Raw genomic sequence first — 26,324 nt, forward strand, 5'->3', positions numbered from 1 at the left:
AGCTTTCTCTACAGGTCCATCCTGTAGACAACAGTGGCCACAGGCCAAGGACAGTCCTCATGGTCAGCCCATAGTTTATCTTGTGACTCTATATAAGGTCATAGGTCAGTCCACAGGCTGACACACTGCTGCACACATTAGGAAACTTCCCTGGCATCCTGGGCACTGGAGCCTCATCAGGCAACCAGCATGTGACCAGAGCTGCCCTGAACTGGCTCTTCCCCATTTCCCCTGCAGGGGCATCCGTCCTCTGCAGCCCACTGGAGCCAGAGCCTTCAGCCCCAGCAGCAGGCCAGACATGAGCCAAACCAGATGCCCTGTCTTTCCTCCCCAACCACAGCAGGCCTGGGCTGGGAGGTCAACACACCCTAAATGACAACATTAAAGGGCCCAGGGACAAAGACAGCAACGGGAGTCGTTAGTGACCATCTCTTTCCCCCACCCATCTCTTTCTAGAACAGTTTATTGAATGTACACAGAGAGGGCATCAGGCTGGACAATAACTACAGCGTAGCCAACAGCCGCGCCTCTCCTTCCGAAGCAAAAACACACAAGTACGGGGTGGGGATGGCAGGAGCAGCGTGAGTAGAGGACGGAGGAAACAGCAGACACCGTGAGGAAGCGGAAGAAGCAGTAGCCACAAGGCCAGCACTTGCTGCTCCGGGGCCAAAGGTCCGAGAGGCAGAAGGCAGGGCAGGTGCCAGGGCAGGAGGCAGAAGCACATTGCAAGAATAAACCCTGTGGGCCAGGGCACACAGTCACAAGACTGAGCCAGCAGGATCTCTCTCAGAGAGCCAGGGCTTCTCCTGGGACTGACCCAGAGCTGGGGATGAAGGAATTGACCTGGAGAAACCCAGGCCAGTTTGCATATCCTGCCCTGTGGACACAGGCTAGCCAGGAGGACATTGGAGTCTTTAAGCCCATCAGGGAAGCCTGAGAACATCTCGCACGGACTCACTGCCGATAAGCTGGGCCCCCAGTGGTGTATAGAGGACAAATTTAAAACCCTAAGCAACTTTTTTCTGGCAAACCCGACTCGGGCAATAGATACCACCCGCAAGCTCTCTTAGGCTCTTTGCAGCCAGAGTCCCTGTATTGGGGGGGGGGGAGTGGGGGCTGGTTTTAAACTTTAACTGAGGCTTAGGAATTGCTTCCCAGATGAGAAATGGAGGGTGACTAGGACCCTCTCTGCCCTTGACATGGGACAGGAAGTCCTTAGCATCTGCTCAGATCATATGGACCGTCTGTCCACAGCAGAACTGTTCCAGAGATGAGGCTCCGGAGAGGTGACAGTCCAGGCTTGGGTGCCACAGTCTTCAGCCCATTTCTAGCAGGCTGTGGGGCTTCTAGGGACATGGGCACGGTACTGCGGGGACCCAGCTTCTCAGGAAAGGGCCAGCCGGAGCCAGTTGCTGTCCCGATTCTGCTGGGTTCTTCACTGAACATGGGGAGGGGAGTCTGGGGGCAGCAAACCTAAGTGTAGGGACACCAGAGGCCCTGAGCCTGCGGGGATTTATTCTCTGCAATGTCTCCCAAGTACACACTTATGACACGTGTCTCAGCAAAGGCTGCAGCACACTGCAGGGAGAGTGTGACTGTACTCACACTGCCGCCGCCCGGGACGTGTTTGATATTGTCCTTCGAGCCGCACTTGGACTGGACGTTGCTAAGATCCAGCTTCTTATTAATTATCTGCACCTTTGATAGCCAGAAAAGAGAATGAGTGATGACCACACCCAGCGCAGTGACCCCTGACCTGCGTGCTGCTGGGGAGAACCAGGTCTGAGCCCCGCCTCCTGGGGGGTGCGGGCTGCAAGAAAGCTGCCTGAGAAGGCACAGTGCCAACCTACTAGACTCAGAGATCCCAAAATGGATCTGAACGAAAATGGGACTGGGGACTCGAGGACAGATGTGGGAAGGTTGGCGTGGAGTGACGAGTGTAAACAGGGAGTCCCCCGTGTCCACTTCTCAGAAGAAAAACAACAAACCCCCCAAAACCCACGCCCGTGCAAGACAGCGTCTAAGATTCCTCGCGCCGCTGGAGAGTTGGAATGTGAAGGTTCCCAGCCAAACTGTCTTGAGTTGAGATGGCGATGGTTTGGTGAGGGTGAAGATGGCTGCCACCAGACTACACACGTCCCCTCCCACATGCGTGCAGTGGCACACACACTCATACATGCAATAAATAAATATTTAAAAATACTTTTTAGCTCTTTTTTGTGGGGGGAGGGGCCTGTTTTGAGACAGGATTTCACTAGGTAGCCCTGGCTGTGCCGAAACTGGGATTAAGGGTGTGCACCACCTGACCAGCTTAAGTTGAAATTTAAAAAAATTTTATTTTATTTTATTTTTTGGTTTTTCTTTTTCTTTTTTTTTTTTTTTTCGAGACAGGGTTTCTCTGTGGCTTTGGAGCCTGTCCTGGAACTAGCTCTGTAGACCAGGCTGGTCTCGAACTCACAGAGATCCGCCTGCCTCTGCCTCCTGAGTGCTGGGATTAAAGGCGTGCGCCACCACCGCCCGGCTTAAAAAAATTTTAAAACTACCTCCATTTATAATTTCATTCTATTGTGTTATTAGGAAACCTTCACTACACTATCATCAGATCAGAATATATTATTTGGGGGTGACCTAAATTCATGTTCTGGGACCATGGTCACTCACATTTGGCTTCAGAAGAAGCTCTCCTTCCCTTTGGGGTGGCAGCTGGAGAAGCTACTGGCTGTTCTCAAACTGTGGGGTACTGGGGAAAGTCTACACCTAGCCCTGACCTAGGGTTTGAATATTGGAAATCTGGTTTAAGTGGATAAAAAAGTGATTTTTTTTTTATCTTTCACAGACATGGTTTCAGATTTTGGAAAGAGTCTCATGTATCCCAAGCTGGTCTCAAAACTCATTGTGTAGCTAGGCATGACCTTGAACACCAAGGCCTCCTGCCTCCAGTTCCTCCACAGCGCTGGCTTACTGTCTGCTTCATAGCTGCTAGCCAAGATGGGTAAAATTGCTCTCCAGAAGCGAACTCACTGTCCGGACTGTTCCTGGGCTACCAAATATTTGCATCGACTCCATGTTCAGTATGAACAGCCCACTGTGAACATATCTTGGCAAGGAATGTTTCCGTATTGTGGATCATCTTCATGGCACGGACTCCTAGAAACACGACTTCTAAGTTGAAACGACAGGTGTTCTAAACACGCTCAATCCAGTCCTCCAAATGGCCTCCTGAAAAGGTATTCATCTCCCTGGAGCCCCTGCTGACAAGGCCAGCTGCTTGTTGTGCCGCCCTCTGCAGGCGATTGGCAGTGCAAGGCTCTCACAAGGTGAGTTCCTGAACTACATACATAGTGAGCTTCAGGCCAGCCTGAGCCTAGTATGATACCTCTGTAAAAATAAGCCAGCAGTGGTGGCATACACCTTTAATTCCAGCACTCGGGAGACAGAGGCAGGTGGATCTCTGTGAGTTCTAGAAAACTAGACCGGGAGCAGTTTAGAATTAGAAAATACAGACTCTGGAACTGAATAGAAGACCCGAATATCAATCACCATGCACAAAACTCAAGTCCAAATGGATTAAAAACCTCAACATAAAGCCAGCCACACTGAACCTTATAGAAGAGAAAGTGGGAAGTACACTTGAACACATTGGCACAGGGAACCACTTCCTAAATAAAACCCCAGCAGCACAGACACTGAGAGAAACAATTAATAAATGGGACCTCCTGAAACTGAAAAGCTTCTGTAAAGCAAAGGACACGGTCAACAAGAAAAAACGACAGCCTACAGGATGGAAAAAGATCTTCACTAATCTCACATCAGACAGAGGTCTGATCTCCAAAATATACAAAGAACTCAAGAAATTAAGACACCAAAAGATCCCATAATCCAATAAATAAAAAATTGGAGTACAAGGAAATGTTCAACATCCTTAGTCATCAGAGAAATGCAAATCAAAACAACTCTGAGATTCCATCTTACACCTGTAAGAATGGCCAAGATCAAAAACACTGATGACAACTTATGCTGGAGAGGTTGTGGGGAAAAGAGAACACTCCTGCATTGCTGGTGGGAATGCAAGCTGGTACAGTCCCTTTGGATGTCAGTGTGGCGATTTCTCAGAAAATTATGAAACAACCTTCCTCAAGACCCAGTCATAGCACTTTTGGGTAAATATCCAAAGGATGCTCAATCATGCCACAAGGACTTGTGCTCAACTATGTTGATAGCAGCTTTGTTTGTCATAGCCAGAACCTGGAAACAACCTAAATGTCCCTTGACTGAAGAATGGATAAGGAAAACGTGGTACACTTACACAATGGAGTACTACACAGCAGAAAAAAATAACAACAGCTTGAATTTTTCAGGAAAATGGACGGAGCTAGAAAACATTATTTTGAGTGAGGTAACCCAGACCCAGAAAGACAATTATCATATGTACTCACTCATAGGTGATTTTTAAACATAAAGCAAAGAAAGCCAGCCTACAAACCACAATCCCAGAGAACTTAGCCAACAATGAGGACCCTAAGAGAGACTTACATAGATCTAATCTACATGGGAAGTAGAAAGTAGACAAAGAGAAGATCTCCTGAGTAAATTGGGAGCATGGGGACCTTGGGGGAGGGTTGAAGGGGGGAGGGAAGAGGCAGGGAGGGGAGCAGAGAAAAATGTAGAGCTCAATAAATATCAATAAAAAAAAGAAAACACAGACTCAGTTAAAACAAGGAGACATAAAAGGGTGGTGTCACGGGGCTGGAGAGATGGCTCAGTGGTTAAGAGCATTGCCTGCTCTTCCAAAGGTCCTGAGTTCAATTCCCAGCAACCACATGGTGGCTCACAACCATCTGGAATGAGGTCTGGTGCCCTCTTCTGGCCTGCAGACATACACGCAGACAGAATATTGTATACATAATAAATTAATAAATAAATATTTAAAAAAAAAAAAGGGTGGTGTCACAACACAGGGTAGTCACTGAGATATGCAGTCAGGGCTATTAGATTCAGCACTGAGCTTCCTGGAAGCCAAGGAGAAAAAGGAAACAGAATGATTATATAACTCCGTAGTTAACGAAGACAACAGTTTTTGGAGGAAGGTAGCTGTCTTCTGGATACAAAGAAACCAAATTAGTCACAGGACATTAAGCAATCACATACAGAGACACCCCCACCTCCCTGGGTGGTTGGTTCTTATTCTAACCTAGTAGGAAAAGAAACACACTGTTGTGGGTTTTGGCATGGACAGATATTTACAAAGCAGACTGGAATTACGGTTAGTGGCCACGTTAAGCCAATGCCCTTTGCAGAGTGCGGAGAAGAGGGCGGTGGTTGGCGTTGTGAAACCTGAGTCGTAGCAACAGTGGCATATACGGTTCTGCCGAACTGGGCTTTGGCTCTGACTAGACACTGGAAATACCCCTGAGGGAGAGGATGTTTCCATCTGAGAGCCTTCTGTTCAGGAGGGAAGTGGCTGTGGTCAGGAAGCAGTCCTGAGAATCTGGCCGGGTCCACTTTAATTTACCCACTTCCCAGAGACCCCCAAAGCCATTTCAAGTCCTTGGTGGGCCTTGTTCTGGGTCTGCTTGGGTTCAGAACTGTTGGGGGATCCCTTCTTGGCCCCAAGCCTCTAGATGAAGGAGCTTTCAGACCGGTGCTAGCAGCGCTGGGCTGGGCCTCACTTGGACAGTGGGCCAGGGCAACGCCTCATTTGGGCAATGAACCTGGTGTGGGCAGCTGGGCCCACAGAAAGCTCGGGGATGGATGCTGAAAGCCTGCTTGTATTCAGTCCAGTCAACCTGGGAAAGGCAATGAAGTACCAAGGCCAGCCACTGTTATTATGCTACTATTGTTTTGCGTTTTTTGTTTTTCGAGACAGGGTTTCTCTGTGTAACAGCCCTGGCTCTCTTAGAACTCGCTCTGTAGACCAGGCTGGCCTCGAACTCACTGAGATCCACCTGCCTCTGCCTCCCAAGTACTGGGATTAAATGCATGCACCACCACTGCCCAGCAAGGCCAGCCACTATTAAGGTTGTCCTTTCAACGGTGACTGGGGACATAGGCTAGTTGATAGAGAATTTTCCCAGCATGCATAAGGCCCTAGGTTCAAGCCCTCACACCGTATAAAACTGGATGTGGTAATGCAAGCCTGTAACCTTAGCACTTGGGAGGTAGAGCAAGAACATCAGAAGTTCAAGGCCATTCTCAGCCACAGGAGGCCAGCTTGGAATAAATGAGCCCCTGTCCAAAAAATAAAATACATTGAAAACACTTCTACTTCCAACTCCTACCCCTAAATACACACACACACACACACACACACACACACACACACACACTTAAATGAATGTTAAAAATTTTTAAAAACTCGTATTTCCATATGACCAGTGGTGAAGGAGAAGGAGAATGGGATGGACAGAAACAGAGAAATGAGCCGAGATGAGAGATAGAAAAAGACCAAGGGAGCAGGAAAGATAACCGTTGCAGAGAAGCAACAACTATGGGTGGTCCAGGAGTGGAGGCTGCTGTTTACAGCGCTCCATCGCCACCTGGTGGTCACCTGTAATATAGCAACCCTTTGCCCTTGGTGTTCCCAGGCTCTGCAAACTTTTGACTTGTGGGACTTGGAAATCTTCAGAGGAGCGCTCCATCTGCTCAGCCAACCAGGCTGCTTCCATGCTTGAACACTAGCCAAAAACTAGTTTAGAAAGAAGTGCAATTTCTTTCTTTCTTTCTTTTTGTTTTAAGACAGGGTCTCACTATACAGCGCTGGCTGTCCTGGAACTCACGGAGATTCAACTGCCTCTGCCTCTTGAGTGCGGGGATTAAAGGTGTGCACCACCACCGCCCAGACTGTTGTTGTTGTTTTAAGTGGCTCCCAAATGTAATCCCAGCACCCAGGAAGTAGAGGTGAGTGAATTCAAGGTCATCCTTGGCTTCAGAGTGAGTTCAAGGTTAGCCTGAGCTACAGGAGACCCTGTCCCAGAATTAATTAATTAACAGATAAAGGTTTTCACATTTTCCCTATGATCTTCTTAGGCCTTAAAGAAGAATACTTATGCACCAATTGTGGCGGCTTATGCCTGTAACCCCAGCCCTTGGGAGGCTAAACCAGGAGAATCGTAGGGCAAACCTATGTAGCTTCTTCTACATAGCAAGTCTCAAAAAACTAAATACCACTAATACTAATACTAATGGACCAGCAAGATGGCTCAGCAGGTAAAGGCTCAGCAGGTGGATCTCTGTGAGTTCGAGGCCAGCCTGATCTTCAAGAGCTAGTTCCAGGACAGGCCCCAAAGCTACAGAGAAACCCTGTCTCGAAATAACAACAACAACAAAACCCAATAAAAACAAACCAAAAAAAAAAAAAAGAACAAGACAAACTCTCAAGGATCCCAGGCTACAGGTTAGGTGTTAGTGTCAGGAGGGGACCTGGGTCCCTGAGCCACACCCCTAGCATGTCCTTTCATCTCTTACTTTACTGTCACCTCCTGTTACTTAATACGCGTGAATTTCTATAATTAAATTTTTTTGAAGGTAGCCCAGGCTGGCCTTGAACTCACTATGTAACTGAGGCTGGCCTTGAACTACAGTTTCCCTGCCTCCACCTTCACGGATTCACCGGTCACGGATGAATACTTACAACACGTGGTCTCCTCCATCCCAAGAATACAGCACTCGCTGCATTTCATGCCCCGTGAGAAGCCACTGGACAGAACGATCTAAGGTGGGCTTCCCAGGGCTCCATTCTCTAGAGCAGTGGTTCTCAACCTGAGTGGAGAACTCCTTGGGGGTAAGAGCGACCCTTTTATGGGTCGCCTAAGACCACTGGAAGACAGATATTTAATTATGATTCATAACAGTAGCAAAACTACAGTTACAAAGTAGCAATGAAAATCATGGGTGGTGGTGGCGCACGCCTTTAATCTCAGCTATCCCAGCACTCTGGAGGCAGAGGCAGGTGAATCTCTGGGAGTTCAAGGTCAGCCTGGGCAACAGAGCTAGTTCCAGGACAGGCACCAAAGCTACAGAGAAACCCTGTCTCGAACCGTCCCCCCCAAAAATGTAAATTACGTGTATTTATTTGTGCGGCTGTAGAGACGTGAACGTGATACAGTGTGCTTGTGGTCATCGGAGGAAAACCTGTTGGAGTCGGTTCTCTCCTTCCACCAGGTCCTGGGGGTCAAACTCAGGAAAGTGGTCAGGTTTTGTGGCAAGCACCCTTCACTTGAGCCATCTCGCCGACCCCAGTGTACTTTTTATTGTGTGTGTGTGTGTTTGTGTCTGTGTGCGTATGTGTGTGTGTGTGTGTCTGTCTGTCTGTGTGATACCCAAGGAAGTCAGAGGAAAGTGGCAGATGTCCCGGGCCAGAGTCACAAGCAGTTGTGAGCTGTCCACGGTGGGTGCTGAGACTGGAACTCTGGTTCTTTGCGAGAGCGAGCGCTCTTAACTGCCCGGCCATGCCATTCATTTTCTGTGGGGGAAGTGGGGGCCTGAAGCCTGGAGAACAACCTGCAAGCGGGAGACACCTTGCAGCATCATGGGCCCTGGGAATCGGACTCAGGTCGTCAGACTTGACAACAAACACCTTTAACCCACTGAGCCATCTCACCAGGCTCTTTTTAAAATCACATTATTATATTATATTATCATTACACGTAATAATAATAATCCAAGCAACGGAGCTCCACCTTGAACTTCTCATCCTCCTGCTTCTCTGGAGTTTTGGGAGTTCCTGTCTGCACCATACCACAAAGTGTCTATTTGGTGCTGTGGACTGAACCCAGGGCCTCATGCATGCGAGGCAAACGCTCTGCCAATGGAGTTACATCCCTGGCCCTACTCTTCAGGACTCTTAGAATTTTGCCCTTTCATGGCCGGCAGTTAATGATTCTGAGATAGGGTCTCATTAAGCAAACATTCCAGGGACCCAAGATGTCTACTCAGTTCTGCGAATCTTTCATCAGGGGGCGTTACCGGCCCTGTCTATCAACCCAAAATAAATGGCTTGTCATTGCGTAGCTCTTTGCTTGAAGGGCTGAGGCTTGTTAGGACAACCCTCCTGCCCTCAGAGGATGTGAGGGAGGCTATTCTTGGCTCTGTCTGTCACTTCCCATGCTCTCACCAGGACAAGTCACGCTGTCCCTTCTAGCCCTCTGAGGATATGGGCAAAACATCACCACTACCCAGCACAGTTCCTCAGATGGGGCCGGCCGAGCCCTTCCTTCTGCGGAACGTTGCAGAATGCTGTACTCCCTGTTCAGGCCAGTTCCTGGTATTCATTTGAAAGAGCTGTCCAACCTGGCAAGCCACCTCCCACTGGGCAGGGCCTGACAGGGCAGCCATCCTCTGCCTACACTGCAGGCTCTGCTGAGTCCTTGATGACACCCAGCAGCCCTGTTTCGTGAGGGCTCACTGCCCTCAAGGCCTCGGGGAGCTGAGTTCCCCTCAGTTATCAGGATGCTCAAGGCTAACTAGACAGGGGAGTTCAGGGGGAAGAGAGATGAGGGAAGGGCGTTCTAAGCTGGTGGTGGCCTTGCAGTTCAGGATAAAGCAAGAACCTGACGTTCCCAAGGGGTAGGCAGCAGGGGTGAGACTGAAGAGCCCAGTTTGGGGTCACCAGAGTCACAGAGATCACTGGACACAGTGCTGTCCAGGACCTGAACCAATGGGAACAGGAAGAGTCAGCAAGGAAGGGGCATGAACAGGAAAGGGGCAGAAAGGGGCAGAAAGAAAGGACAGGGGCCTGGCAGCAGTCGAGACTGGCATGGGGGGTGGTGAGGAGACAGGCTGCCAGCCTCAAGGTCTCTGAGTTGCAGGTACTGCGCACCATGCGTCCCACAAAAGCCCTGATGGGTCTGCCTCCTAGTCTTGGTGCTGAGGCTGGGAAAGAAGATGGGAGAACCAGTTAGGGTGCTTCAAAGAGTCTGGGAAGTCCTAACTCCTGACACCCGGGATAGTGACAGTCACAGGTGTCCCGAGATGCAGCTTCTAAGAGGTCACTTGTTTTTGATTTTTTCGAGACAAGGTTTCTCTATAGCTTTGGAGCCTGTCCTGGAACTAGCTCTCATTGACCAGGCTGGTCTTGAACTCACAGAGATCTGCCTGCCTCTGCCGGCGGCAGTGCTGGGATAAAAAGTGTGCGCCACTACTGCCCAAGGCCATTTGTTCTTGTTTTGACATTTTTAATCTGTTGGGTGCGCACTTCAGAGGACAGCCTGCAGGAGTCAGTTTTCTCCACCCACGGGGGTTCTGGAGCCACCTTGCCGGCCCTAACAGTCATTGTTGAGAAGTGGATGAGGACTAGGAGTCTGGAGACAATGAAGTCAAATGACAGATGGCAGCTGTGGTGCCGACAGAGACTCCGGGTGGCTTCGGAGTCAACTCTGCTCAAGTCCTGACCAAGCCATGCGGGTCCCATGAACCTTTCCTTCTATAAACCACATGGGAAGCCACAATGGGATCTTTAATGGACACTTTTCCCCCTCCCTCCAGCATCCCCTGCAATGCAACAAGTGAGCAACAAATAAACCGCCATCATCTCTTCCTCTGCAAGAGGGGCCTTTGCGTAGGCCTGGCTCAGAGGTGGGAGCGGCAGGCGGAGCTGCTGGCCGTGGTGTTCTGAACGCACGTCCTCTTCTGCCCGTTGGTCCTCTTCCCCGGGGAGGGTCCAGCTCCACACCCACAGCTTCGTCCTGTCACTGGGGGTATGGGCAGCTGGTGGCTACCAGAGGAGCTCCAGGGCCTGGGACTGGGACCAGGAAGGTGCTGATGGCCACCGTGTGCCTGTTCGCTAAAGCAAGTCACTGCAATTGCATTGTTCATTTTCCTCAGAGGCGAGCATGTGGCTTTGTGGGTTTTTTTCCCTCCTCTTCCTCCTTTTCTCTGAAGCAGGCTAGCCTGCAGATCATTTGCATAGACCAGGCTGGCCTGGAACTCACATATCACAGATCTACCTGACTCTGTCTCCTGAGTGCTGGGATCAAGGATTTGTACCACCATGCGCTTGCCTATTTTTTTGAGGCTTGGCCTCAAGCTTGTGGTCCTCTCAAATGCCACAGCTGGCTCCAGGGCCCCTTCTGAAATAGGCTGGTAGATATCTGCGGGGGTCAGAGAGCACAGGTGACTCTCAGGGTTCACGAGCTAGGACCAAGTCAATGGTCCAAGTTGATACCCAGTGACATTAACCTAAAGCCAGCCTCCGGCCTGGAGAAAAGAAGACACGAGTTATGTCCTTTGACCCAGATGCTGTGCAAAACCCACTGTGCAGAGCGAATGGGAGGGCCTAAGGCTTTCCCACAACAAAACACAGGACTTCAGGCAAGGTACCCATGGGGGCTATAGCCAACTTCCCTCCAGCAACTAAGCATTGTCCCTAAAGTCTGCAGAGCTGCCTTAGTACCCCAGAGGTGTGTTGCCCCAGGAGTACGCTGTCCAGAAGACAAGGACAGTAGACTCAGCAATGGATCACAGCGTCAAGTCCCTCATTGGCTTTCCCTTACTCCGGTGCTGGGTGGGAGGGGACAGACTGTGTGTTCCCTCATTTACATGTTGACACCCTAACATCACAATGGAACTATGTTTGGAGATAAGACCTTTAGATCAAGGACTGTGTTGAAATGAGGTCAGGAGAGTGAACCCAATCCCACAGGGCTAATGTCTTCATAAAATGAGCCTAGGACTCAAGGTAAGACATCCCGGGTACACAGAGGACAACTCGGGAGAAACTCAGCGGGGAGTCAGGCCTGCTGACACCCACATAATCTCTCAGTCACAGATTCTAGAACCCTGAGGACATGTCAGTCAGCCTGAGCCAAGCTCAGATGAAAAGCAAGGAAGGGGGTGCCTCAGGGCCTCGAAATGTCATGACAGTCATATAGTAAAACCTCGAATTTCCCCAGAACCAAGTGGGAAGACCAAGCCCAACCTGGGCAGTCCCCAGGGAAATCCACTGTCCAATTAGCAAGGCTAAAGAGAGGGAGGGAGGAGCTGGTGCTTTGGTGGCCCGTGTGCTGGGCTCTTTCGGAGGCTGCACCCTGACCTGACTCGCGGAGCTGGTCAAGCCCTTACCTTGCCACCTCCTGGTTGGTGCTTCAGGTTCTCAGTGGAGCCAATCTTGGACTTGACATTCTTCAGGTCTGGCATGGGCACAGGGGCGGTCTGTAGGCGGCTCTTACTGGCAGAGGGCGACTTGGGGGGAGTGCGGACCACTGCCACCTTCTTGGGCTCCCGGGTGGGCGGCGTCGGTAGAGATGGGGTGCGGGAGCGACTGCCAGGGGTCCCAGGGGAGCCAGGGCTGCTGTAGCCGCTGCGTTCTCCGGATTTTGGTTGTTCACCTGGAGGGTGGGGAGAGAGGAAGGAACTGAGGCCAGGTGGATGGGGATCTGTGAAGTCCCTGAGGCCACTGGACAGGGGTGGGGGTGGGGTGTGTGTGTGTGTGACCCACTGCTAGGCTCCAGAGGGGAATCTGGGAGAGGCCCATTTGTGAAGAAGTGTCTGCTCCTGCTTTGTCACTTAGACACAGTGACAATTATTTCTCAATAAAGCGATTGCGTTCTCATTAGTGCTCCAACCCTTGGTACCTCCTCCGGGGATGGCCCGACTCTCCCCAAGCCCTGACGTGTCCTGAAGTCAGGAGATGGGTTCTAGCGAGCTGTGGGTCACCCCCTTTCACTGAGCTGAGGTCTCGCCTTGAAGAAGGAAGTGATGGGGTGTGGCTCCACAAACCCCCTTCTACCTGTCCTTCCTTAACTGAGGTGATGCAATGACAGGGCCCCACGGCAGCCTTCAAGCTGGGATCCTCCAGACCCTTCCCTCACAGGGCAGATCTGAGGCTGCCAGGGGCACATCCAGGCTCCTCTAACTGTAGGGCTGACGAAGCAGAAACCACAGAGCTTTCCATACAAGCCACACCCCCCCACTGCTGAACCCTGCCTTGCGGTTCCAGTCAGAGAATGCCCTTCCCCACACACCTTTCCCAACACCATCAGTTCCAGGAAGGCTGCCTGGACTTCTGGGCAGGCTCTGTCCACCCTCCTCCCTTCGTCCTTCACCCCACACCCTTTTGTGCTAGTACTAAGTAAGCCGCAGACACACCTAGAGTTCACTGAGCCCCCACACCCCTGGGTTTTTTGTTTTGTGTTTGAAAACCTCTGCTGTTCTCGGCAGGAGGTGGGACCTGTGATATGCAAATTTTTGGGCCCCCATCCAGATCTGATAGAGGCCTGCAAAACTGGCCTTTCTTAGGCTTTCCAACCCACAGGAGAAACATCGCAGCAAACACGCTTACTGCAGCCAATCTCTGCCCATACACCAATGTTCAGTCTCCACTTCCAGGTCTTAGTAACCCCTAAAGCATCAAAGTTCTGGGATATGTGGAGCCACCGCTACTCTGGGATTAGCTCTGCCTACATGTCCCCTGGGACACAGGATGGTGGTGACTTATGTTCTTTTCTTCACACTAGCGAAGTACCTTGAGTGAGCCAATGACCCTCACTATGCCCACGTCCTCATCTGAAAGATGTGGGGGATCGGAGCCCTCATGACCTTATTTTGAGAAGGGTATTGGGGGTGTGTGGAGAGGTGGAGGGGTTTAGACCCCCGACAGAGAGGTGGCTCAGTAGTTAAGAGCACTGGCTATTCTTCCAGAGGACTCAGATTCTATTCCCGGCATCCACATGGCGGCTCACATCTGTCTGTAACATCTCAGAGTGAAATATAATTCCTCTTCTTTTTTTCAAAATGATTTTTTTTTATTTTATGTACATTGGTTAGGCTGTATGAGGTTGCTGGAGCTACAGACAGTTGTGAGCTGCTATATGGGTGCTGGGAATTGAACCCAGACCCTCTGGAAGGGCAGCCAGTGCTCTTAATCATTGAGCCATCTCCCAACCCAGAAATGACATTTCTTAACAAACAAAACAAAAAAACTCAGCCCAAGAACTTCTAACGATTTCTGAAGTTGCTCTAAACTTACTTCGGCCATTTTCTTTACTACATATTTACGTGAAGTAGTGTATTCTTAAGATTCTAAGATCAAAATATTGATCAAGTCTGAAAAATGCTGAAGATACCACATGCTCAGTAGTGTCAAAACTTTCTGTGTGTGTTTGATGTGTGCAGTGTATATGTCCTATGATGTGTGTGTCACATGAGTGCAGGAGCATGCAGGCCATGATGTGTGCAGTATATATGTCCTATGATGTGTGTGTCACATGAATGCAGGAGCATGCAGGACATGATGTGTGCAGTGTATATGTCCTATGATGTGTGTGTCACATGAATACAGGAGCATGCAGGCCATGATGTGTGCAGTGTATATGTCCTATGATGTGTGTGTCACATGAGTGCAGGAGCATGCAGGCCATGATGTGTGCAGTGTATTTGTCCTATGATGTGTGTGTCACATGAGTGCAGGAGCATGCAGGCCATGATGTGTGCAGTGTATATGTCCTATGATGTGTGTGTCACATGAGTGCAGGAGCATGCAGGCCATGATGTGTGCAGTGTATATGTCCTATGATGTGTGTGTCACATGAGTGCAGGAGCATGCAGGCCATGATGTGTACATGTAGGTTAAAGGACACCTTGGGTGTTGGCCCTCAAGTTCTACTTTGTTTTATGCCATCAAAAAGACCAGAATAAAACAAAACAAAAGAAAAAGAAACAAAGAGAAAAAAAAAACTCAGTCCAGCAAAACCCTCTGCCTACCAGTGACACTTTGCCACTAGAACTTAGGTTCGAGACAGTCCAAACCTCCAGCACCCCCACATGTCTCCAGGCATATGCTCCCCACCCCAAAAATAGCCCTAGTCCCTGAAGGAAATGCAGACACCCAGGATGGTATTCACAGATGCCCCCAGTACAAACCACACTTGAGGAGAAAAGTAAACATGATGTTTCGAACCTGGGCCTCTGGGGTAGCCTGGGCTGGAAGCAGGAGGCCCTCCCAGCCTTGCAGACAAGCATAGGGGCAGAACACACACCAAGAGGGTCGGCCCACCCAGAGCAGTGGACCCGGAATTACCTCTCTCAGATTTTGCCCCTGCAGGGGGTAGTTTTCTCTGCTCTTGCTTGGAAGCTTAAAAAGAAAAATCCACAGACAGCCTCATTATAATCAGGCTCACAGGGGTCTCTGTGAGTTCTTCAGGTGGCAGCATCTGGCTGGTCCACCTAGTATAAGAGACAGAAGCAGGAACAGGTGCGGGGCCAGTGAGGAAGATGCAGCCATCAGTGTGGAGTCACCTAAGGGCAGGTGAGATTGGAGGAGCAAGGCGAGCACTTGCTCCAGGCTACCGTGTGACTGGGGCCAGCACAGCGCTGAGGGAAAGCGCCGGGAAGAAAATCCACTTGACGCGCCATTAATGCTAGTAGATCATCAGCACACAAGGGACATAGCAGATGCAGTTACTTAGTGTAAACACAGCCCAACTGGCAGGCCGTACCCTTTACAATGCCAGGCAGAAGCATGCAGCGGGCAATAGGGGCTGCCTCTGGCCAGGAGGGCAGTGGCACCAAGAGCCAGGCCAGACACAGAGGCCCACAGGTCTCCTGGGTACCACTAGGGAGCAAATGCAGGCCAGACAGCACAGAGTCAGTCACATAGCATCAAGTGCCTTCTGGGAGCAGCTCCCCAGGGGTTCTTTCTGTTCCTGGTATCTCTACTGGACATGAAACAGCCCACTGTAGCCTGGTCAGGTTCTCAATGCCAACTGGATTTTATTTACAGGAGGCCGGAGTAATGACCATGGCATGTCAGTGCTCAGCTAAAACCCTTGAATTTTGCTAGAAGATTCCTAACATCCCGGCTGCATGAGGTGGATTTGTGGGAGATCCGCACGATGTCCTGCCCCGGCTACTGCTCCTCCAAAGTGTCAAGGGACCTAAAAACACCTCATGCTGGGGCTACCTCCCCAGAGCCAAGGATTAGGGGGCATGCTCCTTCCCTGCCACTCATTAGCCACATGATCGTGTTTTCGTCATGCTTTCAAAATGAGCAAGATCTCTTCATTGGCTGAAAGGCAAGGGCTCATTGTCCACCTCAGACAGATGCTCCAGCGCTCAGCAAACTGTTAGTCTGTGCCAGGGGTTTCTAATTGTCAGTGGCTTCCTGAGGCAAGCGTTACACTTCCTGGAAGCTTCTGGATTAAGACTCCAGAGAGCCTTCTCACCTGAGCCTGGAGGGGTCTTTGGGCTGGGCGTGGTCTTGGCAGGGATCCTGGTGGCGTTGGATGTGCCCTTCTGGCCCTGAGGGGCTGCTCCCCGAGGTGTAGCGATCTTGGTTCCAGTTTTACCATCGGCCCCCTGAAAACCGAATCAGGGTAAAAGGTTTCACCACTGGGAAAGGTGACTGACTATCACCAAGGAAAGGTCAACCCCACCCTCCCACCTCGACTGGAAGAAGGTGAAGGTGGAGGTGGATGCTGGAAGGGTCTTGCACAGTCTCGAGGGTTTGTGGGGCACACAGCACCCCCAATTCACTGGCACATCAAGTATCAGGTTCCTGTCTCCTCTTATATGAATTGTGACTTCGCCTGTGTTATAAAATGACAGCAGTGCTTGGAGCCAGACCAGGGTCAGGGTAGACCAGTAGGCTGACCCAGGAAGACCAGGCTGTAGGGACACCCCTTTCCAGATTCCTCACTACAGACGTAGCTGACGGAGGCTGGGTTCACCAGAGGCCTCCTGAAGACACTTGTGCTTTGGCCTTCAGCAGAGCATGCAACAGCCAAGCCACGTCTTTTTCTTCTCTCTCTCCATGACCCTGGGGTCTCTGTGACTCCTTGGGTGTGCTAAGAACCTTTGTCTGTGAACACTGGCGGAAAGCTGGGAGCCACGGGTGGGGCAGACACAATCAGCGGATTGTGAGTGGCTACAGATCTGGTGGTCAGTTAGATGCCCATTAGACAGGGTATGAACTTCACAAAGAAACCACATGAACCTCAAACTCCGGAGGAAGCAGAGAGAGAAGGAGCTGTTGGGATGGATGCACCCACCTGGAGGTGTGGCCAGCTACCATAGGAACTCTAGAAGGACCTGAGGTTTTCTTCGTCATTTATTTTTATTTTTTAATTAATTAATTGTTTTTTGGGGGGGGTTGAGACAGGGTTTCTCTGTAGTTTTGGGGCCTGTCCTCAGACTTGTTCTGTAGACCAGGCTGGTCTCAAACTCAGAGTTCTGCCTGCCTCTGACTCCCAAGTGCTTGGATTAAAAGCATATGCAAGCCACCACTGCACGGTTTAACTTTGGCTTTTGAGACAGGGTTTTACTATGTAACAGTCTTAGCTGTCCTGGAACTCGCTCTGTAGACCAGGCTGGCCTCGAACTGACAGAGATCCTACTGGCTTTGCTGGGATTAAAGGTGTGCGCTGCCACCGCGTGGCTATTTTTATTTATTTTTTTTTTAAGAAAAAAAGTTTCTCTGTATTCTTGACTGGCCCCCACATTTTAGTCCTCAGGGGCTGAAATTAAAAGCATCACCACACCTGGCTTCTTTTTTTTTGTTTTTATGTTTAAACAGAGACTTACTCTGTAGCCCAGGCTAGCCTGTAACTTACTCTGTAGCTCCATCTTCCTCAGTGTTGGAGTTGGTGACAAGCATCAGGTACCGTGCTCAGCTTAGAGCCTCGGTTTTCAGGCCGGGGTCCTCTGGTTATCTTGGGGACTGCTTTTTTAGGGGAGAGGGGGCAGGAAGCACAGGCCCTAGTCCCTGGTCCCCTCCCTGTCCCTTCTTCAACCATCTAGTGCTGCCTGTGAGTTTAGGGGACGAGAGCGTTTGAACACCACGGTACAGCAGCCTGCGCCTCACCAACGGTTATTTCCTTACCTTGAGTTTCATCTGCTTTGTTCCAGGACTGCCATTTCGGGGTGTGACAGAAGAGACGTGTTTAGGAGAGGTGGCTGGCTCAGGGCACACGGCAGGGCTGGAGGGTTTGATCAAAGGGTCTGAGCTACCAGGACTGGGGCGTGTGGGGCTAAGGCAGGGCCTATTGCTCAGGGTTCTAGCACAGGAGGGTGTGGATGTCTTAAACATAAAAATAAATAAAATCAAAATAAAAGTCAGCAATGGGGGAGGGAAACAAACTGAAACAAAGGACAAAAAAACTAAACATAAAGAAGGCGGGCCACAGAGCAAAGCAGCGCTGTCAGTAAGAAAGGACGGCAACCTTGTCCTCTATCAGTTACACACAAGCTGCACAGCTGCCATGGGATGGACATGATTAAAATCACACAGCACAGAACTTCTGAAAGAGATGCTAAAGACGGATAGATGTTCTGGTACATTTTTTTTCTCTAGCAACTGGGCCTTGTTGTGCCTTCTACTTGCAGAACACTGGCTTAAGGGTGCTTGGTAAGAACCGGGAGACCGTCGGAGAGAAGGCAGCAAGATGTTCCCCAGAAAGAACGCCAATGTGTCATGGGTCGCTCAGCCTCAGGAGAAGCACCCACTGGGGCTCACTGACACCCACCTTCTCTTTCCGCCATGCCAACAGAATCCTAATCCTTTAAGGAGGACTGTGCTGGAGTCAAGCAGAGGCTTCTGGGGACACACACATGCCACAGGAGCACACACATACACGCACATACAGGCATTCACACACATACAACGTGCATATGCACACGCACACACGCACATACATACATACTTTCTGATTAAACGAAGGCAAAACTAATCTTAATGCTATCTAGAGAGTCTTGATCTGGCCAAAGTTAACACCAGAACATACTTCACCCGAGGAAATGAGTGTCTGCGAGGCTGGATGTTCTACAAGCAGGGCCCGGCTCCCTGAACCAGGGGTACCTAAAGGCTGAGGGCTGACACTCATGGTTGCTCTGGGGATTCTGACCAGCAAGGGTGGCCCTGATATGATGCAGGGTGAGACCAGACCCTTGAATAAAGAACCGCAAGTGTGGGGTGCTCCGTGGAGTCCTGACCAGACTGCTGTGCTGTTCTTGTGTGTTTCCTCATCCCTTCGCTGAAGGGGCTGGGGCCCAGTCTGTGTCACCAGTGTCAGGAGGGAAGGGCAAGGGGGAAAAGCTAGAGCGGGTACCGGAGCCCCTTCTTCCCTAGCTGGACAAGACCCCTTCCACGGGCAGCATTCTCGGCCCAGCCTTGCCCCTGCTATCCTGTGAGCCAATCCAGGGCAGGGACTGTGTACTGAATGAACACATACATGAAGAGTACATGCACACTTGTGCAAGGCGAGGCCAGGACTCCCTGCCCCTTCCCCGAGAGCAAAATGAGCATCACGACTGACTGACGCAGCTGTCGCTCCCGGCTCAAGAAGGGAGGCAGGGCTAAGTCTCTGCACGGGGCTCAGTTGCCTCTCTCTGAGCACCCATGACAAGGAGTCCTAAAGAGTGGAGAACAGGGCCTTCTGGGAGTGGTCCTAGCACCAGCATCCACCTCTGGAGATTCACTGAGGCTCTGGCGCCCACTACAGGCCAGGTAGTTCCAGGCCGCATTCACGCTGGCTGCCCAGAGGATCCAATCTGGGCCGTGGTGGGATTTTTTCAGGAAGACACCACTGCACAGCTTTAGGGGTTTCTAAGATAAAAAATCATGGAGGGAGTGAACTACAGATTAAAAAACAAAGGATGAGTGGGGCTCGGGATGCTTTATCTACTGGGCTAGGGTGCAGAAGACTGACAAATCTGTGTCTTCCATCCCACACTTTTCGACACTCCATTTCAAGGAGGTGCTGCTTATTCAGAGCCTAAGCAATTCTACAAACAACTCAGCAACAAAGGCCACCTGCCCATTCTCCCTAGACTCAGCGTGTCTGTCCCTTCTTCCCAGGTCTGCTATTTCCTGCTCCGGGGTGGGGCGGGTGGGAGACAGCAGGGCTCCTCCCATTTGCCTCCCAGCTCTCCTCACCCAGAATCCTCCCTGCTTTTGTCTGAAGATTGTTTCTCGCTCACGCCTCTCTGACCGCCCAGTGTACTCTGCAGATATTAAATACGTTGTGTTTACTGAGCCTAGATCGGTGCTAGTAAGGGTGGGAAATGCACGTCCCAACATTCATCACAGAAAACTCACACGCGCCTCTATTTAAACTATGAGGAAATGACAAGAGGAAGAACTGAGTAACTAAGTATCAAGAGAGAAACTCTGCTTTGTAAACAGCAGCGGCCTTTAAATGACAGCTGCACTCTAGAGACAACCGCTTTCCACAGCAGACACAGCGCGGGGCAGAGCCTCCTGGCTGGTCAGGAGCTCACCTTCGCTTTCTTCTCGTCGCTTCCAGTCCTGTCTTTGCTGACACCGGCCACTCGAGCTGAGAAAATACAAAACAAGAAAGCACGTGACGCCCCGCGCTTAAGGTTCGCAGACACACCAGAGTTGAGGGGTGGTGGTGTGAATTCCCTTTGGTTGACACAGGCTGATTTTCTTAGTCCTCAGACCTACTGAGTCTTGCATTGTTAGTACCACACAGCACACAGGGCCATTGTTCAGAGCAACCTGGCAAGAGGGGGCGGCAGCCTGGCTGAGGGTGGGGACATGCAGAGGGAAGGCAGCAGGTGCTGTTAGAGGTGCCCGATGACCTGTGGCTGTGGCAAGCTCACTCTCTAGCCTGGCCAACCACACTGAATGCAAGGCCAGTTAAACTCCCCAAGGCCATGAACAGGATAGCCCAGCCTGACTTGACTCCAGGCTAAGGATCTTTGTATGAGAGTGGGTTGTATCAGAGTGGGGTCTCTCTCTCTCTCTCTCTCTCTCTCTCTCTCTCTCTCTCTCTCTCTCTCTCTCTCTCTCTCTGGCTTTCCTGTGAGATCTCCGCTTACCCTCTAGGGCCTCAAGGCTGAAGTGAAACCACCTCCATTTCCCTACCCCACCTTCTTGGCCATCTTATGTTGATCATCCCAACCCCCACTCCAGGCTACCTGCTACCAGAATAGATGAGCCCAGTGGGGAGATTCTCCCCTTTGCTGCAGAGTGTAGCCCTTAACCCGAAGCAACTCACTAACAGGGACCTTCCACATCAGCCCCAGCTGCTTTTGAAGGAGTCCTTCCTACGCTGACACAGCCCATCCATGAGGGCACCTTGTCACTCCCCAGGGCCCTTCAGATAAGCCACATCCTGCTCAGGGAACCCAGCATCACTGTTAACCTGCAGGTAGATGAAGACTGAACTCACAGAGTGACCAGCGCTGACTCCAGCCCAGGGTTCTCCCCATTTTACTGTGGAGGAGTCATCTGGGAGGTAGCATACAGACTCTGGGTGTACCGAGGCTGGGTATGCAACCAACAGGTACCCAGGAATCTGCATGACAATAGGAGATCCATGGATCTTATCCATTCATTTCTCTGTCAACCATGTTGTATCTGTTTAGGACAAACGGCTGTGCCAACTCAGTTCTGACTCAGGGGGGATAAACCGCACCATTTCCGCAAGGCTAATAACCACAAGAGCGCCAACTGTTGTGATTGATCCTGGGACACAGCCTGATGGAGTAATCTCGACCCTACCTGCGAAAGCAGTTCTTTAGAATGCTTCTGTGCAGTTTCTGCTGCGCTGCCCTTTGTGACTGTGTTGGAGTGTGGCTAACACCCTCTCCCACTTTCTGTGCTGGTGAATTCTTTCCCTGGAGCAACCCACTTATCACTGCCCTTATCGGGAATCCGCCAGCTAGATCAGCACTTCCTGAATCCAGGGAGGAACAAGCCCTGTTCTGGGAGATGTTAGCAGGGTATCAAATATCTCTGGGAAATCCAGACGACCCATACTCCTTAGAGGGTCCCTGTGCACAGCAAGAGCTCCGATGAGTCCCACAACCGTGGAAGTTGTTGAGCTTTGTTTAGCCTGTTTTTTTCCTCTTCTAAATTCTCTGTGTCTTATCCCTACCCCTATTCCACACACCTGTCAACACCTGGAGGACCAGAATTAGATAGAACATTAATTTGGAAAAATCCAAGGCAGTCATTTGTCTTTCTTTGCCTTGGAGTTTAAAACAGGACATAGGTTTCCCCTACTCTGCCTTAACTTTTGTTTTAAGACAGGGTCTTATGTAGAGGGGTCTGGTCTTGAACTCCTGATCCCCCTTTCTCTCCATCCTGAGTACAGTGGTAAAGGCATGTGTAGCATCATGCCCAGGTCTTTTCAACCACACATCTTGCTAGTTAGCCCAGGCTAGCTTTGAACTCATTACGTAGTCCAGGTTGACCTCAAACTTGCAGTGATCCTTTTGTCTTAGCTGGAATGGACTGGAATGGCAGGCTTGTGCCACCGTCCTGACAGGCTCTTCTATTTATGATGTTGGAGTGTTCTCTATAAGTGGTATTTAGTCAGTAGTTAGCAGATGCATTTCACTCTGTGTTTAAGAAGCATTAGGTTCTGGGCCCCACAAATAATTCTAAAACATCAAGTAGTCTACTCGGACATATTTGTTTATTTATTATACAAGAGCACATGAATGTGTGTGTGTTTGTACCCCATACATGCCACCATAGGCATAGGGAGGTCAAAGGCCAACCAGAGATCTGACCCCCACAGTTGTCCTCTGACCTCTGAACTCATGAGGCAGTATGTCCTTGCATTATGTGTGTCTTGGGGCTGGAACTTCCGTCATTAGGTTTGGTGACAAGAATCTTTACCCACTGAGCCATTCGAAGGCCCAGATGCCAAGTATTCTAAAGTCTTAAAGCCATGAATGTCGCTGCCTGGAGGCTGCTCCCACCCTGTAGCCTCCACAGGGCTCCAGATGGGGCTGCACACAGGGACCCGGGCTGTCCCTGACGGACAGGAGGGTCACTTTAGACCTGGAAGATAATACTTTATCCACCATTCCTGAGGCAAGCAGGTTTGGGCAGAGGTTTGGGGGGTTGTTAGCCACCCCCACAGGGACAGATGTCACCTGTGCAATGTGACATGCTGTCTGTTGATGAGAGCATCAGAAGACAGGCAGGTGGACTCACTGGCTCTGCACCAGGAGGATACACTCCAGCACCTTCTGGAAGGCAGTGTGGGGGACCATGGCAAGAAGGTGTCTTTCAGAGAAGACCTAACTGGATTCTGAACTTGACTTCAACCATTATTTACTCTGGGTATTTATCACAAGGTCAATTTCCTGCTCTGAGGCTCAGTTTTCTCACCTGAAAAGTGGGACTAATTATGCCAACTCTGGGAGGTTCTAGATTGTGAATATGGCAATACATCATAAGCCTTCCAAAATGAGGGACACTGCTATCCACTCTATGTAGCGTGCCTCCCAACCTCTGGCGGGCTGGTGGACCATGTGGATACGCCAAGTGGACAGAGAACCAAACAGGGCAGAAAGCACAGGGCCAGGTGTCCGTGACGTGCAGAATGACGGCAAGCGTGAAAGGAACACGTGCTACCAGAGGCTGCCGGGCGGGGTTGGGGAGGGGGCAGAAAGGAACACGTGCTACTAGAGGCTGCCGGCAGGGTTGGGGAGGGGGCGGCGGCCCAGGCGGTGGGTTTAGTGGCTATCCTGGAATATCAGGGTGCGGGAGTCAAGGAAGGCAAGAAGCTTAGTGACAGTGTCCACAGCCTGGAGGGTACCAGGGTAGGAGTGAGGGGGCTTGAACCACAGACCTTTAAGTTGAGGGACCCGACTGACTGGCCTTCCCGGCAGTCCAGCTGCGGGCTGCTTCTCGGATGGCTCCAGAAGGCTAGCCTCTTGGGTGTCCTTTCCCACAGAGGGGCCCTGGGCCTGTTGCTCCTCTCCAAGGGCCCCCACCAATGTCGCCCCTTCCAAATCCTGCTCCTTCGGCATGCTGGCTTTGATTTCCACGTGGAATGTGAACTCTGGGGCAGCCTCGTGCCCTTCCTCCATGGGCCCTGTGCCAGGCCCTTCGGGCTGCAAGGCCTGGGTCTCTGTGGAGACTTTGGAGAGGAAGTCAACAGGAAGTGGGACGGCACCCTCACCTGGGAAACCAGGCATGCCAGTGGTTTCCCTGGAGACAGGCTGAGGGGCTGCCCTGCCTGGGTCCAGGGGCGCCTGGGAGGGAGGGGACTCCTGGGATGATTCATCCATGTCAAGATCTTCATCCACCTCCTCCTCACTCCCCAGCCTGTCTTTGCCCCATCCCTCCTTCAGAGGTGGCTCTTGCTGCAGCAGCTCAGAGGGCCGGTGGCTTCTCTCTACATCCTCAGGTCTTGTCCCCGAAGGTTGGCACGTAGCCTCTCTGAGGCCTTGTGGCAGGAGGGGAGCCCCAGACACGCTAGGCACCGGTTGGCAGATCCAATCAGAGATCCCTGAGTCTGGAGCCTGGCCTTCAGGGCGCCCTGGCTCGCCAAGCAAACTTTCTGGGAAATTCTGGACCTTCTCCGGCTCTGTGTGGAGATATCCAGCAGAGGGGGGGCTTCAGAACAGGCAGGCCCACCTTGACAGGCTGTGGGGACAGTGAGTGATCACCAAGCCTGGAGGATCTGACTGTTTTTTACTTAGAGGTGCCAGTGAGATCCCAGAAACTTCGGTGCTCAGTCCAGGCCGGACTTGAACACTAAGGTTCCTGCTCAGGAGCCTCTCAGACACCTCTCTCTGCTGCCTAGACACTCTCACCTCCTCAGGGCTTGAAGAGGCAATGGTGGCAAATGGTTAACAAGGGTACAGACATTTTAAAGGGGACTGTAGTACTTGCCATAATAAAAGTCCCCTCAAAGGTACCAGGACTCTCCCAACAGAGACAAGAGCTCATCTCAGGCCTAGTTCATTGCTTGGAATAAATGCTCTCTTGGTCTGTCTGCCACTAGCTTGCTGCATGGCCCTCTCTGGGCATCAGTGTTCTTGTCTGTAAAAGGGAGACTTGAACTTGGTGACCTCGGAGGCCCTGTGGTGTTTGGCTGGGCAAGAGCCTGCTGGCATCTCTGTGGCTGTCCAGGATGTGGTTATGGGCTCAGACGCATGTTTACCTACCATTCACAGAACTCAAGTTCCCGGAGATGCTGGGCTCCAGGTGGCATTCGCTGGGTTATGACAGTGGTCCCTGTTCTCTCTGTCTCTCTGTGTGTCTCTCTCCTCTCTTTGGGCAGGTGGAACCAACGGGCATCATAAATTACCTGACCTCCAGCCTTGCTCTGATTTAGAAGATTCACAAACCGTGATTGCTGGCGTGGAGCTTTGCTGACTGACCTGCCGTACGATTCCTCTCCGTGGAACTGCAGCACGTGGATGGCTCTGCGGTCACCCTCCACGGCCTGCCTTCTGCCCCAGCTAAGGCAGGAGCCATGGGAGCCCTGCTCTAACTGCTCAGCCAGCACACCGCCCACCAGCTCAGCTGGCCTGAGCCCATTGTTGTTACTTGGATCAGTCACGTGATAGCCATGTAAAACCCTCTTTAGAATACCGGGTTGTGCATTAAGGATGGGAGTCCACTTGAGTCGTACTGAGCTCTTCTGAGCACCCTCTGCTTCTGCTGATTGCTTATTTGGGACAGGGTCTTCTGTACCTGAGGCTGGTGTCAAACTCACTATGTGGCCAAGGATGACCTTGAACCCCTGATTCTCCTATCTCCACTTTCCAAGTGTTGAGATTACAGGCATGTTGCCACCACACTTTCGTAATTCCGAATTTTCTGAACAGCCTACCTGGTCCCAACAAAAGGTCTCAAACAACTCCCCAATTCTCCTCCAACAAAGCCTATAACCTCAAAGGCTTTGGGGATATAGAAAAGAAATTTGGGGGAGAGAAGAAGAGAGAACATGTGTGTCCACATGCATGTGTAACTCTGGACACACACAAGTAACATGTACACTAAACCGCTGTCTCTAACCCAGTGGTACTCGTTGTGGTTGGCTCACTATCAAAGGACCCAGCTCCGGCCTGGCCCTCTCCTTCCTTATTACGCCAGGTTGAGTTCACAGTTACATTCATTTATGGTCCCAGTGTCAAGGCTGTCATATGACAGCTAATCAATAAATACACCCTGCATAGAACAGCTACTGTCACAAAAAGCACCCATTCTGCTCCTTATCAGGTTCCTTACTGAGGCCGTTGGTCTGTCTCAAGTAGAGACAACAATAAAGACAGAAGTGGGAAACTGGCGGGGTCTGGCTATCCAGTACCAGCCAGCTCATGGACCAGAGGCCAAGGCGGTTCCAAGCCATGATGCCACCCAACAGACTTGGGCCTCCACTACCTTCAAGAAAATGCTCCCTAGAAATTATTTTTGGCTGGGACATCCTGGAGTCTGATACACTGCAAGACTTTCAAAGACTCCATTCGAGGGGCTGCAAACATACACAGTAAACACGCACACAGTACAGTGTGTGTGTGTGAGCTGATGAGGGGCCCATTAAAACACTTAGAGGGAGGATCTGGGCTGGGAGGGTATTCCATTCGTTTCTAGGATACTGTAAACTACTCAGCAAACA

At 51.0% G+C, this 26,324-nt stretch overlaps 1 protein-coding gene across 33 annotated transcripts in view; it reads right to left on the reverse strand.

Moving 5' to 3' along the window:
- Window positions 1-26,324, reverse strand: part of Mapt (microtubule associated protein tau) — a 96,900-nt gene that overhangs the window by 10,760 nt on the left and 59,816 nt on the right. For 4 of the 33 annotated variants that reach the window (XM_075990451.1, XM_075990461.1, XM_075990454.1 and 1 more), the window contains 4 exons: window positions 20,209-20,264; window positions 16,158-16,290; window positions 12,058-12,323; window positions 1,606-1,698 (listed from right to left, as the gene is read on the reverse strand). In XM_075990451.1, the coding sequence (XP_075846566.1) occupies window positions 1,606-1,698; window positions 12,058-12,323; window positions 16,158-16,290; window positions 20,209-20,264 (548 nt within the window). Of the gene's footprint in view, window positions 1-1,605; window positions 1,699-12,057; window positions 12,324-15,013; window positions 15,068-16,157; window positions 16,291-17,812; window positions 18,011-20,208; window positions 20,265-23,543; window positions 24,285-26,324 lie in introns of all 33 variants that reach the window. The other 29 variants (XM_075990455.1, XM_075990459.1, XM_075990463.1 and 26 more) reach the window with 12 other exon arrangements.

This window comes from Microtus pennsylvanicus, chromosome 11 (assembly GCF_037038515.1).
Source record: "Microtus pennsylvanicus isolate mMicPen1 chromosome 11, mMicPen1.hap1, whole genome shotgun sequence".
In the NCBI taxonomy this organism is placed as follows: domain Eukaryota; kingdom Metazoa; phylum Chordata; class Mammalia; order Rodentia; family Cricetidae; genus Microtus; species Microtus pennsylvanicus.